Source organism: Arachis hypogaea, chromosome 18 (genome assembly GCF_003086295.3).
Source record: "Arachis hypogaea cultivar Tifrunner chromosome 18, arahy.Tifrunner.gnm2.J5K5, whole genome shotgun sequence".
Classification (NCBI taxonomy): Eukaryota; Viridiplantae; Streptophyta; class Magnoliopsida; order Fabales; family Fabaceae; genus Arachis; species Arachis hypogaea.
Genome location: NC_092053.1, coordinates 109237224 through 109254291, shown reverse-complemented (window position 1 = coordinate 109254291; position 17068 = coordinate 109237224). Strand labels below are relative to the sequence as shown.

Genomic DNA, 17068 nt, shown 5'->3' with positions numbered 1-17068 from the left:
TCAACGAGCATGACGACGATATGGAAGAGAACTTGACTGATGACGGTGTGGAAGAGAACTTGACTGACGATGGTGAGGGAGCCAAGGACGCAACAATTCCGAGCACGATGCTCAGCGGCGACAAGGAGAAGACGACTTTTCACGACAAGACAATGTGTGTTCCGAAAATAAGGATTCAGCTAGGGAAGAGTGGGGTGTATATGCGAATTGAGAGAAGTGAGGAAGTATAATTACTTAATTAGTTAGTTTTACCTCTTCATTAGATAGTGGTATGGTCCTTGACTAATTTAAAAAATATCATAACGTGAAGTGGATTAAACTGATAATAATACTAATAATTCAAGTTTTTATAATTACAAATAAAAAAAATACATAATTACTCAAATTTGTTTACAAATCTCATCCAAAATAAATTTAAAATTACAATATTATATATTCTAACAAAATTTAAAAATTACGAAATAAAAAAATTTAATACATACTAAAATAATTTGTGTTAATTTTATTATATTTTGTATTATCTTTTCAATATATTTGAAAATAATGCGAGATGAGATCCCTTACTTGCATCTTTGATTTATTTAATTAAATCTTGGGAGTGATTGATTTGCCTAAAATCTAATCTATAGTTTAATATCATTAGCTTTGGCCAATTAAGGTTAATTTTTTGCTATATTTATTAATTTTTTTACGATATTTTCCAACTCATCAAACTAAAGATTAATTCATTGCAAATCAAAATTATATTAAAGGCTTTTTTGTAAGCCAACTATGTATTTTATGTACAAAGCAAAAATTCAACCCCTCAGTACTTGTTTAAATGAATAAATAAAGTGATCATTTAACCATTCGAAGTTGATTTACTATAGTAAAATTATTAATTTATGCAAAATTGGTGATTCAGATGACATGTCAGGTTGGATCAAAACATATAAAGCAAGGTTACATGATCAATCACTTAGTTAAATCTCGACTCAAAACAAAGTATATATATCATTGTGGCTCAAGAAATCATTATTTCTTTCTAGCTAGGAATATTAATGATTCACACGAGCAAAATAAACAAGTTAAAACAAATTCTTCTCTGTCCAAACTCAATTGATTCAAGTAGTCTTAACTAAAGGGCATCGATCAACGATGCTACAAGATTTTTGGAAGTGAATTGAGGTTGCTATGCAACTCCTCAAAGGAAAATAATTTCATGTACATTGATTGAGAAACTGAAGCTCAACACCTTGTTCAATAATAAATAACCAATTTCAAGTGTTCTAGGTGTAGCCATCCAGAAAAACTTGAATCATACCGTCTCTATTAACAAGATCTAATTTCAGCCCAAACAATTAGTTTCTAAATGCCATCTCAAGAAATCAAACTAGACATAAATCAAAATCTCTCATTCTCTTCAGGTGTTTTATTAAGGTCATAATTTATCATGGAAGCCTTGTGTCCAGTCGAAACAACCTCATCGGAACTGTTGCTGGGCACGACTTCTTCTTCCATTGAGTCTTGAACTATCTCCCCTATCTCTTTTGTTTCCTCTTGAATCTTCTCTTGAGATAGTCCTGAAAGTTACATCGTAGCAAAATAAATTGAAATCTATTGCAACTTTTACAAAGAACATGGTCAGGCTTCTACATTCTAGAAGGCTTGTTGGACTTACGTTCCCAGAGTTTAGTAAGTCCTCCTTCGATGAAAATGAATTCCTCCTGAGACGTAATATCTAGTTCAACCATAAGATTGTTCTCGCATCGGGCCTAAAATAGAAAAGATGATCATCAGAACAATTGGACAATTCTAGTATAGATACGTTGTGCCATGCAATGAAAGGGTATAATAAACTATACCATACTATCATATTAATTCCGACATAAAAGAAAACAGGAACCCATCATTAATTTAGGCATTGTGTCCCTCTGAATGTAATCAGAAATTTGTATAGTATATATTACAATTTACACAGCAAGCTTACCAAACACAGCAAACTTAAAAAAGAGTATCGGTTATATGTAAAAAGTCTGTGCGCATGCAGTTTTTTTTATCAATAGCACACCCAAAAAGTCTATTAACAATGAAATTTCTTATACCAAGTTGTTTAGGAATTCACCAGATCTTACATACCTCAGGACCTTTGGCTGCCAATATTTTGCATACACTCTAGTCTCTAATAGAAACAAAATTTAATCCAAGAGATAGAAAGACATTATATAGAATACAAAACTGGAACCAAAAGCTTTGTGGTATATGACTTGAATAGTAGAAGTATAGTAGTGTTTATGAGTGTTATATTTTCAGAAAAAATATTTTCTTTTAAAGATGAGGCATTGAAAAAGAGTTCATTCATAGCATCACAACACACACCAGCAAATGAATTACTTGATTTTTCATATTTTTTTAAATAATAATCCAGTTTCATAAAGCACAAGCCTAAACTCAGAAAGGTCTTTACAAGCACAAAACACTAGTATAGATAAGACTAGTCATATAGAAAATAGTACACAATCACATACACAATTTACTGACATTGAGACATATATTGACTTTATAAAATCACAAAGAGATTTTACTTTATTCACAAAGTCTACCTCTCCAAGAAAGTTTACCATGCTACTGATTTATGTTGATGATATGATACCTAGTGGCAATGATACTACTGAGATAGCAGTAGTGAAGAAAAGACTTGATGACATACATATAATTATCACATAACTAAGTATATAAAAGAAGGGGATTTATCCTATATGCTTATGCAGTGCAGGGGTATAAATATCCTTGCGAATATTAAAAAAATGCATGTTCGACTAATGCAGCAGTGTTGGATTATTATTACCACCTCAGTTTCGCTAACTAGCAACTACTTTAATTTTCCAATACAACAACAACAAGGGATACTATTTCTATAATTTGCCGATATATGAGGTCATTTGGATTTTATATGTTGATGATGCATAGTCTAACTCATGCCCATGCCATGCCTACCCTCTATAATTTCTCTACAATCTCATCATTAATTTAATGGTACACAACCTACTATCGGTCCACACTTGAATACAAATGCCATACGCATTAGTTATTGGGTGTTCCTAAGTAAGTATTTATATACAAAAAGCAGTGTTGCTAAGTAAGTATTAATATAAGTGCTTTCATCTGGATAAATCATATAATTGATGTTTAAACCCATTTTTTACCTTCACCTCTTCCAATATTTTATGTGAATGTCCCTTAAATGTAGTTGTTAAGAATTTGAAGCCAAATTTCTTCTGGTACTTTGCCTCGAATTGACACAGTTCCTACAATATTGAGAGTCATACAAATCATAAGATATTTGACTTTGTCTTTTGGTTATAGGATACTAAAACCACTAAAATTATTATCGTCGTTCGAAGAAGTAAAAAAAAAAAATCCTTGAGCGGTTAGCCAAATTGAAATCATGCCGACACAAGTTCGATAGGCGCTCTACTAACAGCATCACCTATGTGCCTGTGTGCAGAGAATGCATCTAGCCATGATCTAATATGCGACTTGTTGAACCATAAGTCTTGAGTGAATGAAGTTGTGTGCTCAAGGGAAGAGAATGGAGATGCCTCTTGCATCGCCTTGATGAAAAAGAAGCTGCTGGCGCAGAGAAAGAGGTCATTCTCTTCTAATTTCCCTGCTAAGTCCTAACACAAAAAGGGTAAGCAAAAGAACTTTAATTATACATTTCAATCATATTATAACTCTAGGTACAGACAGTTAAAAAAAGCCAAATTAAATAACTTCAAATTGGACCAGATGATTGATTTCTACCATTATCCTAGTTGCTAATAAATAAAATTGCAAGTGTCTAACAATCAACTAGACTATACATAGAGTAACAATGTACATGTCCTATATTGCTAGCTAAATACATCTATAAATCAGAAGCCTCTTCTCCAGTATCGATGGTGTTAGTCGTGAGTTCTTCTAAATCACCATCCCTTGTCAACGAAATACCTTCAACATCACATTCAGATAAATCAGTCAAACTTGGTGGGAGAGAAAGTTCGACCTCATAGTGTTCATTGTATTCACCCATGTCAAATAAATCTCTCGGCTTCACATGGACTACTACACTCTAGTCCTTATCAACTTCATCTTCCACATAGTATACAAGGCAAGCCTCAGACGCAAGAATGTGAGGCTCGTCATCTTCACGATCACCAGTGTGAATCGGATTACTGAAGTTGACACAGGTGTGTCCCAAAATATCTTACTTTATGCCTCTACCAGACATGGTGTCTGCCCAGAAGAACTGACGTGGCGAAAATTGGCGAGTCAAGAATTGTTATAAGATATGCGTTGTAAGTATAGTTCTTAACCAACCAGAGATCCACTTATCAATTTAGAAGGGTGTCACAAAAATTAAAATTAAAATACTGGGAGTATGAATCTCAGGTCGTCTCCCAACGAGTTGCAGAAATGTGTGCTATTTTATTAATCAGATGTTTTCAAAAAGGGTTTGAGTTGAATAAACAGGAAATTAAATTAGAGAAATTGAATAATTTAAATAAAAGACTTGACTGGGAGTAGATTAGCTGGAAGCCCTATTCTTGTTGAAGTACTCTCAAGATTAATTGATAATTGAAGGTTGTTCTATTTAGTTATCCCTTACTAGGTAAGGGAAAGTCAACCAAGTTGGAATACTACTTCTATTCACAAGTTCCAATCCACTCAATAAAAAGGGATTGGTGTCAGTGACTAGAGGACAATCCAACCATAAAACCAATTACAATTTTTCTTTTGTGCATTCTAACTCAAGGATTCCTTTCAATCAACTCCCCATCAAGTTAGGGAACTACTCGCTCATTGTGAATGTAGAACTCATAACATAGGAAAGGGAATTAAAGAAAGATATTATAAATAAAAATCAAAGAAATCAATTAAAAATAAAATTAATTCTTGTATTAATAAATTCTAAAATAATCCAATGGTAAAATTGAGTAAATTAAAGGACATGGAAGAGTAGAGCCAAGTAAAGAAAACGAACTAGAATGACGAAGTCTTGATGAGGAAATAACTCTTCTCAATATCGCAATGCAAGAAGTAATAGAGATAAAATCCTAAGAACTATGAATGTGTAGAGAGAAAACCTAGAGGAGGAATAAAACTAGATCTAAAAACTAAAATTGTGTAGAATGAATGTTGTTTTTGGTTTCTGCATGTTCTCTGGCTCTAGTCTGCTTTTCTGGGCCAAAAACTGGGTCAAAACAGGGCCCAAAATCGCCCCCAGCAAATTCTGCAGATTATGCAGATCGCGCACGTCACGCGATCGCGTCATTTATGCGGCCGCGTCATTCGGCCTTTTGCCCTGCCACGCAAGCGCGTCGTCCACGCCTCCTCGTCACTTGTGTTATTCCAATCCGCGCGGTCGCGTGAGCCATGCGGCCGCGTCACTTCTCGCTGGTCATCTCCTCAATTTCTTGTGTTCCTTCCATTTTTCTAAGCTTCCTTTCCAATCTCCAACTCATTTATGCCCTATAAAGCCTGAAACACTTAACACACAGATCACGGCATCGAATGGAATAAAGGAGAATTAAAATACATAATTAAAAGTCTCTAGGAAGCAAGTTTTCAATCATGTAATAATTTTCGGAAGGAAGTATAAATGCATGTTAATCATATGAATAAGTGGGTAAAGATCATGATAAAACCACACAATTAAACATATTATAAACTATAAAATAGTGGTTTATCAACCTCCCTACACTTAAACATTAGCATGTCCTCATGCTTAGTTGAAGGAGATAAAATAAATGAGTAGGAACATGTAAAACTCATGCAATGCAATGCAACCTATATATGTGAATGCAACTATATGATTCTTGTCCACTTGATCAATAGTAAATAAGCTCTTTAAAACAATTACAAATCAAATTCCACTAATTCAATTCTTATACAGTAAGAACAGATAAAAATGCAAGAAGGTAGCTCATGAAAGCAGGGAACATAGAATTTTAAGCATTGAACCCTCACTGATGATGTGTGTACGTTCTAATCTCTCTAGTGTATAGGGCAATCACTCTATCCTTCTCTAATCATGCTCTCTATTTTTTGTTCTTTTCCTAACCAATCAACGACATTTAATATACCAATGCAAACATCATGAGGTATTTTCAAGGTTGTAATGGGGCCAAGGTAATGGTAAGGATACATATATGGCTAAGTAAGCTTATAAACTGAATCTTTAATTAACCCAAGCTTTAACATAACCTATATATATTCTATATAACTTTAGAATTCATACCTAGCTACCCAGAATTTCCCTTTCATATTCCATACTCGTGTATCAACTTTCTATTTTAATTTTATCATACATGCATTGATCTTTGAATTCTTAACTTAGCACTGGGGTAATTTTATCCCCTTATTTATTTATTGAATATTTTTGGTTTTTTTTTTTAACATAAACATAAAAATAAACATAGCTTATTAATGCACATAGATTTTTAATTCTTATAGTTTCACATGAGTAGGTATCTAAATTCCCATTGTATTATCATGACACATTTCCTTATTATCTTTTGTTCCCACAATTTCCCATACTTAATTAGCACACAATTCTATCTTAAGCTAACAAAAGATTCAATTTGGGATATATAATTGTTTTTCCGCTTAAGGCTAGTAATGTGGTAAAATATAGAACAAATGGGATTTAAAGGCTCAAAGTGGCTAACAAAGGTAGTTGAAAGGGTAGGTTTAATTTGGATAAGTGAGTTTAAACAAATAATGGCCTCAATCATATGCAAGTATACAAATATAATAAATATTGGACATATAGGATGAAACAAAATATAGATTACAATCATAGAGAAGTAAACACACAAGAATAAAATAATTATGGTTAAATAATGTAACCATGCATAAAGGCTCGAATCTCACAGGTTGTGTGTTCTTTAGCTTAAAAATTATGTTCCAAATACAACTTCAAGCAAATTTAACATAAAAGTTTTAATTAAAGTTAGTGAACTTTTGTTCCAAAAATAGGGTCTTAGAGGAAAACTTATTGTCTTTTCAATCAAGTAGAACATGCATGCAACTAACCTATTACTATGCAATTTATCCTATTCTACAAAAGAAAAACTAACTAAATATCCTAATTTATTAGTGTTTAGGGAAGAGAAATTACCTTCGAAAGTCAGGTACTGACCGACCTCCCCACACTTAAGGCTTTGCATCGTCCTCGGTGCCATCTGTCAGGAACAAAGGTGGGCTGGTAGCAGTATCTCCACAGTCGGGACCATCATGGCTTCCTGTGCTGGTAAATGAAGTGGAGTCCGGGGTGTCTGAGTCCTTGAATTTTCCCATAATCAGCTCCTTGAGGTATGTGAATCGGCGCTTGTTACGACGCTCTCTCATCTTAGCTTTGTGTTCCTGCCGATCTAACCTTTCGAGTATTTGATGGAGCAGTTGGTCTGTTGTAGGTGCTTGTGGTGTTGAAGAAGGAATATCTTCAACCGGTTCAGTAGGATGGCTTGTGGCGGCTGGTGGAGGTCTGATGTATTTCCCATTAGGGACATACTGATCATCCCGTGGAAGCATGGCTTTGGTGTCCCCCGCTCTGTAGGAGACTCCGGCTGCTGAGACAAGATCTGAGACCAAGGCAGGAAAAGGTAAGTTGCCCGCAATTTGTACGTGTCTCATGGAATTCCGGATGTGTCTCGGTAGATTCAGAGGTTGGTCTGTAAGGATGCACCATAGTAGGACGGCCATGTCCACAGTGAAGGAGGACTCGTGAGTGCTCGGAAAGACGTAATGGGACATGATCTGTGCCCATATGTGAGCCTCCAAGGTAAGTACTGAAGCCGATATTCCCTTAGGGCGGGTACGATGGTATCAGTAGATCCAACGGCTGCCAGGTAGTGCGATAACTCTAAGAACGGCGTCCCAGTTAAATTGGTACATCTGGCGCTTGAGTGCGGCTTCTTGAAAGGCATCCAATCCTTCTGGAATAGGGGGAAGACCTAGAGCTTTTTGAATGGCCTCTTCTGTAATGGAGACTTGCTTCTGACGGACAAAGACAGTCTGCAGGGTTGGCAGGTAGAAGTTGGAGTAGAACTCGACTACCCAAGAAAGATTGATCTGCCTCGGCTGTCTCTGTAGGAAACCCCATTGTCTTTGTGCAATTTGTGGCTCAACAAAGGTAGCAATATGGTTTGGGAGGAGAAGAAGGTATTCGTTATTGTAACTCCTTTCTGCCAGGATGGGAAACATCTGCTCACAGTAGTGATTGGGAAATCGCGCAGTGTCTTTTGCTGGGAAGGCTCTTTCTTTATCATCAACCTTTATAATCCTCTTAGTTCTTTTTGTTGAGGGTTTAACCACAGTTGAAGAGGGCTCTGCCACTAATGCTCTTTTTGTTCCTCTTCTTGCTGGTGGTTTGGGAGTAGCTTTCTCTTTTCCTTTCTTGGTGGCCATCCTGAAAGGGAGAAAAGAGGAAGTATGTCAAAATGTCAAGGGGTAAAGCAAGGAATATGATGGTATAGGTGGCAATCAATGCATATTAAAGATGAATGAAGGGAACACATGGTCATGACTACATGTGAAAAGTTCATCAAAGGGAATAAAGCAAGTGCATGTTTGGGTAATTAGATGCAAGATGTTTATTGGCATGCTGGCAAAGGCATGAGTAGCATAGATCAAGCATCACTCGTAACAAACCATCACGTTTGTATTGACAATTATTTTCAATGAATAAAATATGAAAGGAGTTTTGTGAAAAACAAGCATTTAATAGTAGAATAGAATAACGTAGAAAAATGCATAATGCCATATTGGCTTTTTTCACAAACACATAGCATGCATGGTAAATAAGGTATAGAAAGTATTAAAGTGAACATGCAAGCAACCCTTTTAAAAAGGTAATATATAATTGCCAAAAAACTTTACAACAATCCACAAGCATATAATGAGAAATAATGACTTAAATAAATTTCCAACACCAAGTAAAAAGGAAAAAGAAAGAAAAAGAAAATATGGATAATGAAAGTAAAAAGAAAAGAAAAGAAGATAACATATAAAAATAAGAATAATAGAAAAGTAAGGGGGGAAAAAGAAAAGAAAACCTTGTTAATGGGAGTGAGAGAGAGAGAGAGAGAGAGAGAGAGTAGAAAGTGAGAAAGAAGGAAGAAGGGAGAAGGAAGAAATAAGGGGGGAAAAGAGAAAATAGGATTCGGGGAAAAGAAAGATAAGATAATTGGCAAATCAGGGAAGCTGTGCGGCGCAAGCGACGCGGCCGCGTGGGGCACGCGGTCGCGCGACTTGCACTTATCCTAATTGACGCGGTCGCATCGGTCACGCAGTCGCGTGACCCGTTTTATGCTACTGGCGCGAGGGCAGCCTCGCGCTCGCACAACTCTCTGTTCGAAATTTTATTTTTGCTAAATATGGGGTGACGCAATCGCGTGGGGCATGCAATCGCGTGAGTGGCCATTAGAAGGATATGACGCGGACGCGTGAGCCATGCGTCTGCGTGGGAAGAATTTGTGCGTTCAGCACCAATCCAGCACCACTCTAGCACAACTTTCGGTCGTGCACCTTTTTACGTCGAATTCCAGGGCACGCGGCCGCGTGAGTGACGCGGTCGCGTGGGAGGCCAATGTTCCCACCCAACGCGGACGCGTCAGTGACGAGGTCGCGTGGGGTGATTTGTGCCACGGGCACGCCTCCAGCCACGCTCTTGCATGACTCTCTGTTCGTTTTATTATTTTCTCCAATCACCTGCGACGCGGACGCGTCAATGAGGCGGTCGCGTCGCGTGAGTTTTTGTTTTTTGTTTTTTGTTTTAAATAAAAGTATGTAAATGCAGATGCACAAAATGCACTAATAAAGAGAAGAGTTATTAAATAGGAAAACTAAGAATAAAGAAAAGAACGATCATACCATGGTAGGTTGTCTCCCACCTAGCACTTTGCTTTAACGTCCGTAAGTTGGACGCTCCACTAGCTCAGTCTTCGGTTATGTGGGGATCTTCCAAGAGGAAGATCTCGAGCTCCTTATTTTTCTTCATCTTCTCGCCATGGTACAGCTTTAAACGATGTCCATTGACTTTGATAAGTTCAGAGCTGGAAGGATGACTTAGGTGAAAAACTCCGTACGGTTCGACCTTCTCGACTCTGTATGGACCTTCCCATCTTAATCTCAACTTGCCTGGCATGAGCCTCAGTCGAGATTTGTAAAGGAGGACTAAATCCCCAGGTTGGAACTCTTTTTTCTTGATGTGCTGATCATGTACAGCCTTCATCTTCTCCTTGTATAGTCTTGAGTTCTCATAAGCTTCTAGGCGAAGGCTTTCCAGTTCTTGCAGTTGCAACTTCCTTTCAGGTCCGGCTTTCTCAATTCCCATGTTGCACTCCTTTACTGCCCAAAAGGCTTTGTGCTCTACCTTAACAGGGAGATGACAAGCTTTTCCATAAACTAAACGGAAAGGACTCATCCCAATGGGTGTTTTGTATGTTGTTCTGTATGCCTAGAGTACATCTTGTAGCCTAGTGCTCCAGTCTCTTCTATGAGGTTTGACTATCTTCTGCAAGATACGCTTTATCTCTCTATTTGACACCTCAGCTTGTCCATTAGTCTGAGGATGGTAGGCTGTTGCAACCTTATGAATTATCCCATGCTTCTTCATTAATCCTGTTAGTCTCCTGTTACAAAAATGGGTGCCTTGATCGCTCACGATTGCTCGTGGTGATCCAAAGCGACAAATAATGTGGTTTATCACAAAGGAAACAACAGTGTTAGCATCATCAGTGCGGGTGGAAATTGCTTCCACCCATTTGGAAACATAATCCACAGCTAACAATATATAAAAATAACCATTAGAATTTGGAAATGGACCCATGAAGTCAATGCCCCAAACATAAAAAATTTCACAAAAAAGCATAATTTGTTGAGGCATCTCATCCCTCTTGGATATATTACCAAATTTTTGGCATGGGAAACAAGATCTACAAAATTCAGCAGCGTCTCTAAAAAGAGTAGGCCACCAAAATCCACAGTCTAAGATTTTTCTAGCTGTTCTTTGAGGGCCAAAATGTCCTCCACTCTTAGATGAGTGACAGGCCTCTAAGATGGACTGGAATTTTGATTGAGGCACACACCGTCTAATTACCTGGTCAGCGCCACATTTCCATAAATATGGGTCATCCCATATATAATATTTAGACTCGCTTTTCAGCTTGTCTCTTTGATTCTTAGAAAAGTTTGGAGGAAAGGTGCGGCTAACTAGATAATTAGCTACAGGTGCATACCAAGGGACTACCTCAGATACTGCTTGCAGGTTATCAAATGGGAAATTATCAGCTATAGGAGTGGGGTCATCTGTAATGTGCTCAAGGCGACTCAAGTGGTCTGCCACTAAATTCTGGTTACCACTCCTATCCTTAATTTCCAAATCAAATTCTTGTAATAGCAGTATCCAACGTATAAGCCTTGGTTTGGATTCCTTTTTAGCTAATAGATACTTTAGAGCTGCGTGGTCTGAGTACACTACTACCTTCGTACCAAGTAAATAGGCTCAGAATTTATCCAGAGCAAAAATAATAGCAAGAAGCTCTTTCTCAGTAGTAGTGTAATTAGACTGAGCAGCATCTAAAGTTTTAGACGCATAAGCAATAACAAAGGGGTCCTTACCTTCACGCTGAGCCAGTGCTGCTCCTACTGCATGGTTGGAGGCGTCGCAAATTATTTCAAATGGCTGGCTCCAGTTTGGTCCTCTCACAATTAGAGGTTGAGTCAGGGTGGTCTTCAGCTTATCAAACGCTTGTTTGCAATCCTCACTGAACTCGAACTCAATATCCTTCTGCAGTAGTCTAGATAAGGGAAGTGCTACCTTACTGAAGTCCTTAATGAATCTCCTATAAAAACCTACATGGCCAAGGAACGAACGGACTTCCCTCACAGAGGAAGGGTAAGGTAAACTAGAAATAACATCCACCTTTGCTGGATCTACAGAAATGCCAGTATTAGACACAACATGTCCTAGTATAATACCTTATTTTACCATAAAGTGACATTTTTCAAAATTTAATACAAGGTTTGTACTGACACATCTATCTAATACTCTAGATAATCCATCTAAGCAAAGGCTAAAGGAATCACCGTACACACTAAAATCATCCATAAAAACTTCCATACAGTCCTCAATAAGATCAGAGAAAAGACTCATTATGCACCTTTGGAAGGTAGCTGGTGCATTGCACAAGCCAAAGGGCATTCTCTTGTAAGCATAAGTCCCAAAAAGACATGTAAAAGTGGTCTTTTCCTGATCCTCAGGAGCTATATGAATCTGGATATAACCTGTGTAACCATCTAAAAAACAATAATGTGATTTACCTGACAGACAATCCAGCATTTGATCAATGAATGGAAGAGGATAGTGATCCTTACGAGTGGCCTGGTTGAGGCGTCTGTAGTCAATACAGACCCTCCAGGCATTCTGAACTCTGGTTGCAATGAGATCTCCATGCTCATTCTTCACTGTAGTGACTTCAGACTTCTTGGGCACCACTTGTACTGGGCTTACCCATTCACTGTCTGAGATGGGATAGATGATATCTGCCTCTAGTAGTCTGGTCACTTCCTTTTTGACAACCTCTAGGATAGTGGGGTTCAGTCTTCTCTGGGGTTGACGGACAGGTCCTGCTCCCTCTTCTAAAAATATTCTATGCTCACAACTTGAGGGTTGATGCCTACTATGTCTGCCAAACTCCAACCAATTGCCTTTTTGTGCCTCCTCAGCACACTAAGTAACTGCTCCTCCTGTTGAGAAGTGAGTTCCCTTGTAATGATAACTGGAAACTTCTGCTCGTCTTCAAGGTAAGCATATTTGAGGTGTGGAGGAAGGGGTTTTAATTCTAACTTATGATCATGGTCAGGCTCTGGGTTGTCTGGAGCTGGTAACAATGGTAAAGCACTGTCATTGTCCTCTGAGAATGTCCCCACACTTGGACCTTGTCCTATGTACTTCTCTTCAAATTCCTCCTGGTGAACCTCAGCCACAGTTTCATCTATGATGTCACACTGGAGGATAGAATGATCCTCCAGAGGATGTTTCATAACTCCATTCAGATTGAAGATTACTACTCGGCCATCTATTTCAAAAGAGTACGTTCCTAAAAAAGCATCTAATTTGAACTTCGAGGTCTTCAGGAATGGTCTTCCGAGTAGAATTGATGATGTCTTCTCTGAGTCATTTTGGGGCATCTCCAGGATATAAAAATCAATGGGAAATGTGAGTCCCTTAATGCCCACTAATACATCTTCAGCAACTCCAGTCACTGTAATAATGCTTTTATCTGCTAACACAAAATGAGCTGCCGACCTTTTTAAGGGAGGGAGCCTCAAAATATCATATATAGACAAAGGCATTATACTCACACATGCTCCTAAATCACACATGCAGTCAGAAAATACTACACCACCAATAGTACAATTAACCATACATGGACCTGGGTCACTACACTTTTCAGGTAAACCTCCCATTAAAGCAGATATGGAACTACCTAAAGGAATAGTTTCTAATTCATTAATTTTGTCTTTATGTATACATAAATCTTTTAGAAACTTTGCATATTTAGGTACCTGTTGAATAACATCAAAAAGAGGAACAGTTACCTCAATATTTTTGAATATCTCTACCATTTTGGGATCAGGTTCCAGCTGCTTCCTGGGCTTCTTTGCAAGTTGTCGAAATGGAATGGGAGTGGTGTCTGCGCCCTGTGGTGCTTCCTCCTGTGGTTGAATTTCTTCTTTTTCAGCCATGTCCTGTATGTCCTCTTCCTCTTCAACATCTTCTATTTCCACTACCTCTTCAGCTGAGGCGTGTTCTGGTGGGCTTGGCTCCTCCTGATTCCTCTCCTGCAGTGTGGTTCCGGACCTTAGGGTGATGGCATTAATGCCACCCTTCGGATTGGGTAATGGTTGAGAGGAAATTTCACTGGAGCTCAAAGGCTGGTTATTGGAGTTATTCATTGATCTAAGCTGTGAGACAAGAGCTTGCAAAGTAGAGTTCAAACCATTTAGTGTAGCATAAAGGTTATTTTCCATGGTCTGTTGTCTCCGATCAATAGATTGTAGTAAGTCATCATTAGAAGATGAAGAAGGATAAGTAATTTGAAAGGTCTGCTGTTGGGTATTCTGTGGTCCTTGGGATTGCCTCAGGTGAGGTGCTCTGTAAGGCGGGTTCTGGTTCTGCTGCCTGTTGTTGTTATTATTCTACCTCTAATTTCCCTGATTGTTTCTGCCTCCTCTGTTGTTGTTGTCCCTCCAATTCTGGTTAGAATTGTCCTGCCATCCATGGCTGTAATTGCCACCTTGATTGTACCCTTGGTTGGGGTGGTCATAGAAGTTATGAGTGGCTGCCACGGCGTTGTCTTCCTGCTGGAGCTGCGGACATTCGTCAGTATAATGGCTATAATCAGCATAGATTTCACAAACTCTCTGTGGGACTAACTGTTGGCTTTGCTGTGGTGGAGAAGGTTGAGCTTGCTGAACTTGTTGTTGATTCAATTGCATCTGCTTCAGCAAGTTAGTTATTTCACAGATACTCTGAGTTAGAGCAGCAGTCTCTCTGCTAGAGGATACTTCTGCAACGGCTTTTGAACGACCTTGTTTCTGCCTGTGATTCCGAGTAGATTCAGCTAAGTCGCTGATCAATTGCCATGCCTCATCAGTAGTCTTGTATTTTTTCATAGACCCACTGCTAGCACTTTTCAATGTGGTCTTATCTTGGGGCCTCATGCCCTGTGTGACGTAACCGAGTAATACTATCTTGTCAATCATATGGTGGGGGCATGCTTCCAGAAGATTATTGAAGCACTCCCAGTATTCATAGAGAGTCTCGGATTTGTCCTGAACAATCATGGAAATATCTTTCCTCAGTTTATCAGTAACTTCAGTTGGAAAGAATTTTTCCAAGAATTCCCTTCTAAGTGTATCCCAGTCGGATACAGTTGCTGCGGGTTGAGTGTAGTACCACTCTCTTACCTTTCTCTCAAGAGAAAACGGGAAAGCTTTCAACAAAATTGAAGTTTCATCTGCACCATCATGCCTGACAGTAGAACAGGCTGCTTGAAAATCTCTCAGGTGCTTGATAGGCTATTGAGCAGGTAAGCCATGAAACTTGGGCATCAAATTGAGCAGTGCAGTCTTTATTTCAAAGTCTGTAGCCACCGCTGGGTGATGCGCTTGAAATGGTTGCATTGTAAAATCAGGGGCTCCAGCCTCCTGGATAGTAACTCTCCTAGGTGCTGCCATGTCACCTACACATAAATCAACCGAATCAGTAGAACAGGGGCTGGTTTCTTCCTCAAATGACGTTTCAGATCTGCCCTCAGAGAGGACTAACCGACGCCGAGCTTGCCTTATTCGTGAAATAGTTCTTTCAATCTCAGGATCGAATACTGGCAAGCTTGGATCAGGAAGTGAACGTGTCATCTAACGAAAGAAACAAGCAGCTCATAGTAGCAAGATAAAATAAAATGCAAATAAATAAATTCCAATTAATAACTTTAGCACTCTATTGCAACTCTCCGGCAACGGCGCCAAAAATTGACGTGGCGGAAATTGGCGAGTCAAGAATTGTTATAAGATATGCGTTGCAAGTATAGTTCTTAACCAACCAGAGATCCGCTTATCAATTTAGAAGGGTGTCACAAAAATTAAAATTAAAATACTGGGAGTATGAATCCCAGGTCGTCTCCCAATGAGTTGCAGAAATGTGTGCTATTTTATTAATCAGATGTTTTCAAAAAGGGTTTGAGTTGAATAAACAGGAAATTAAATTAGAGAAATTGAATAATTTAAATAAAAGCCTTGACTGGGAGTAGATTAGCTGGAAGCCCTATTCTTGTTGAAGTACTCTCAAGATTAATTGATAATTGAAGGTTGTTCTGTTTAGTTATCCCTTACTAGGTAAGGGAAAGTCAAACAAGTTGGAATGCTACTTCTATTCACAAGTTCCAACCCACTCAATAAAAAGGGATTGGTGTCAGTGACTAGAGGGCAATCTAACCATAAACCCAATTACAATTTTCTTTTTGAGCATTCCAACTCAAGGGTTCCTTTTAATCAACTCCCCATCAAGTTAGGGAACTACTCGCTCATTATGAATGTAGAACTCATAACATAGGAAAGGGAATTAAAGAAAGACATGATAAATAAAAATCAAAGAAATCAATTAAAAATAAAAGTAATTCTTGTATTAATAAATTCTAAAATAATCCAATGGTAAAATTGAGTAAATTAAAGGACATGGAAGAGTAGAGCCAAGTAAAGAAAACGAACTAGAATGACGAAGTCTTGATGAGGTAATAACTCTTCTCAATATCCCAATGCAAGAAGTAATAGAGATAAAATCCTAAGAACTATGAATGTGTAGAGAAAAAACCTAGAGGAGGAGTAAAACTAGATCTAAAAACTAAAATTGTGTAGAATGAATGTTGTTTTTGGTTTCTGCATGTTCTCTGGCTCTAGTCTGCTTTTCTGAGCCGAAAACTGGGTCAAAACAGGGCCCAAAATCGCCCCCAGCGAATTCTGCAGATTATGCAGATCGCGCACGTCACGCGATCGCGTCATTCGGCCTTTTGCCCTGCCACGCAAGCGCGTCGTCCACGCCTCTGCGTCACTTGTGCTATTCCAATCTGCGCAGTCGCGTGAGCCATGCGGCCGCGTCACTTCTCGCTGGTCATCTCCTCAATTTCTTGTGTTTCTTCCAATTTTGCAAGCTTCCTTTCCAATCTCTAACTCATTCATGCCCTATAAAGCCTGAAACACTTAACACACAGATCACGACATCTAATGGAATAAAGGAGAATTAAAATACATAATTAAAAGTCTCTAGGAAGCAAGTTTTCAATCATGTAATAATTTTAGGAAGGAAGTATAAATACATGCTAATCATATGAATAAGTGGGTAAAGATCATGATAAAACCACACAATTAAACACATTATAAACCATAAAATAATGGTTTATCAGGAACCTAAACAAGGCCACGGTAAATTGACCACTGTCATTCAGCTTAATGATATCTATCAATCTTCCATAATACGAGA

At 38.4% G+C, this 17068-nt stretch overlaps 1 protein-coding gene and 1 non-coding gene across 2 annotated transcripts; one reads left to right on the top strand and one right to left on the bottom strand.

The window, feature by feature from the left end:
* Positions 1 to 1383: 1383 nt before the first annotated feature.
* On the bottom strand, positions 1384 to 4054 carry LOC112770256 (uric acid degradation bifunctional protein TTL-like). The gene is made up of 5 exons (XM_025814642.1): positions 3905 to 4054; positions 3462 to 3659; positions 3186 to 3287; positions 1661 to 1754; positions 1384 to 1562 (listed from the first exon to the last, which is right to left on the bottom strand). The coding sequence occupies exons 1-5, from the start codon at positions 4052 to 4054 to the stop codon at positions 1384 to 1386; spliced, it is 723 nt and encodes a 240-aa protein (XP_025670427.1).
* Positions 4055 to 14790: 10736 nt separating this feature from the next.
* Positions 14791 to 14898, top strand: LOC112774461 (small nucleolar RNA R71). Its single transcript, XR_003188951.1, has one exon. It is a non-coding gene; the product is annotated as a small nucleolar RNA R71 (small nucleolar RNA).
* Positions 14899 to 17068: the final 2170 nt, after the last annotated feature.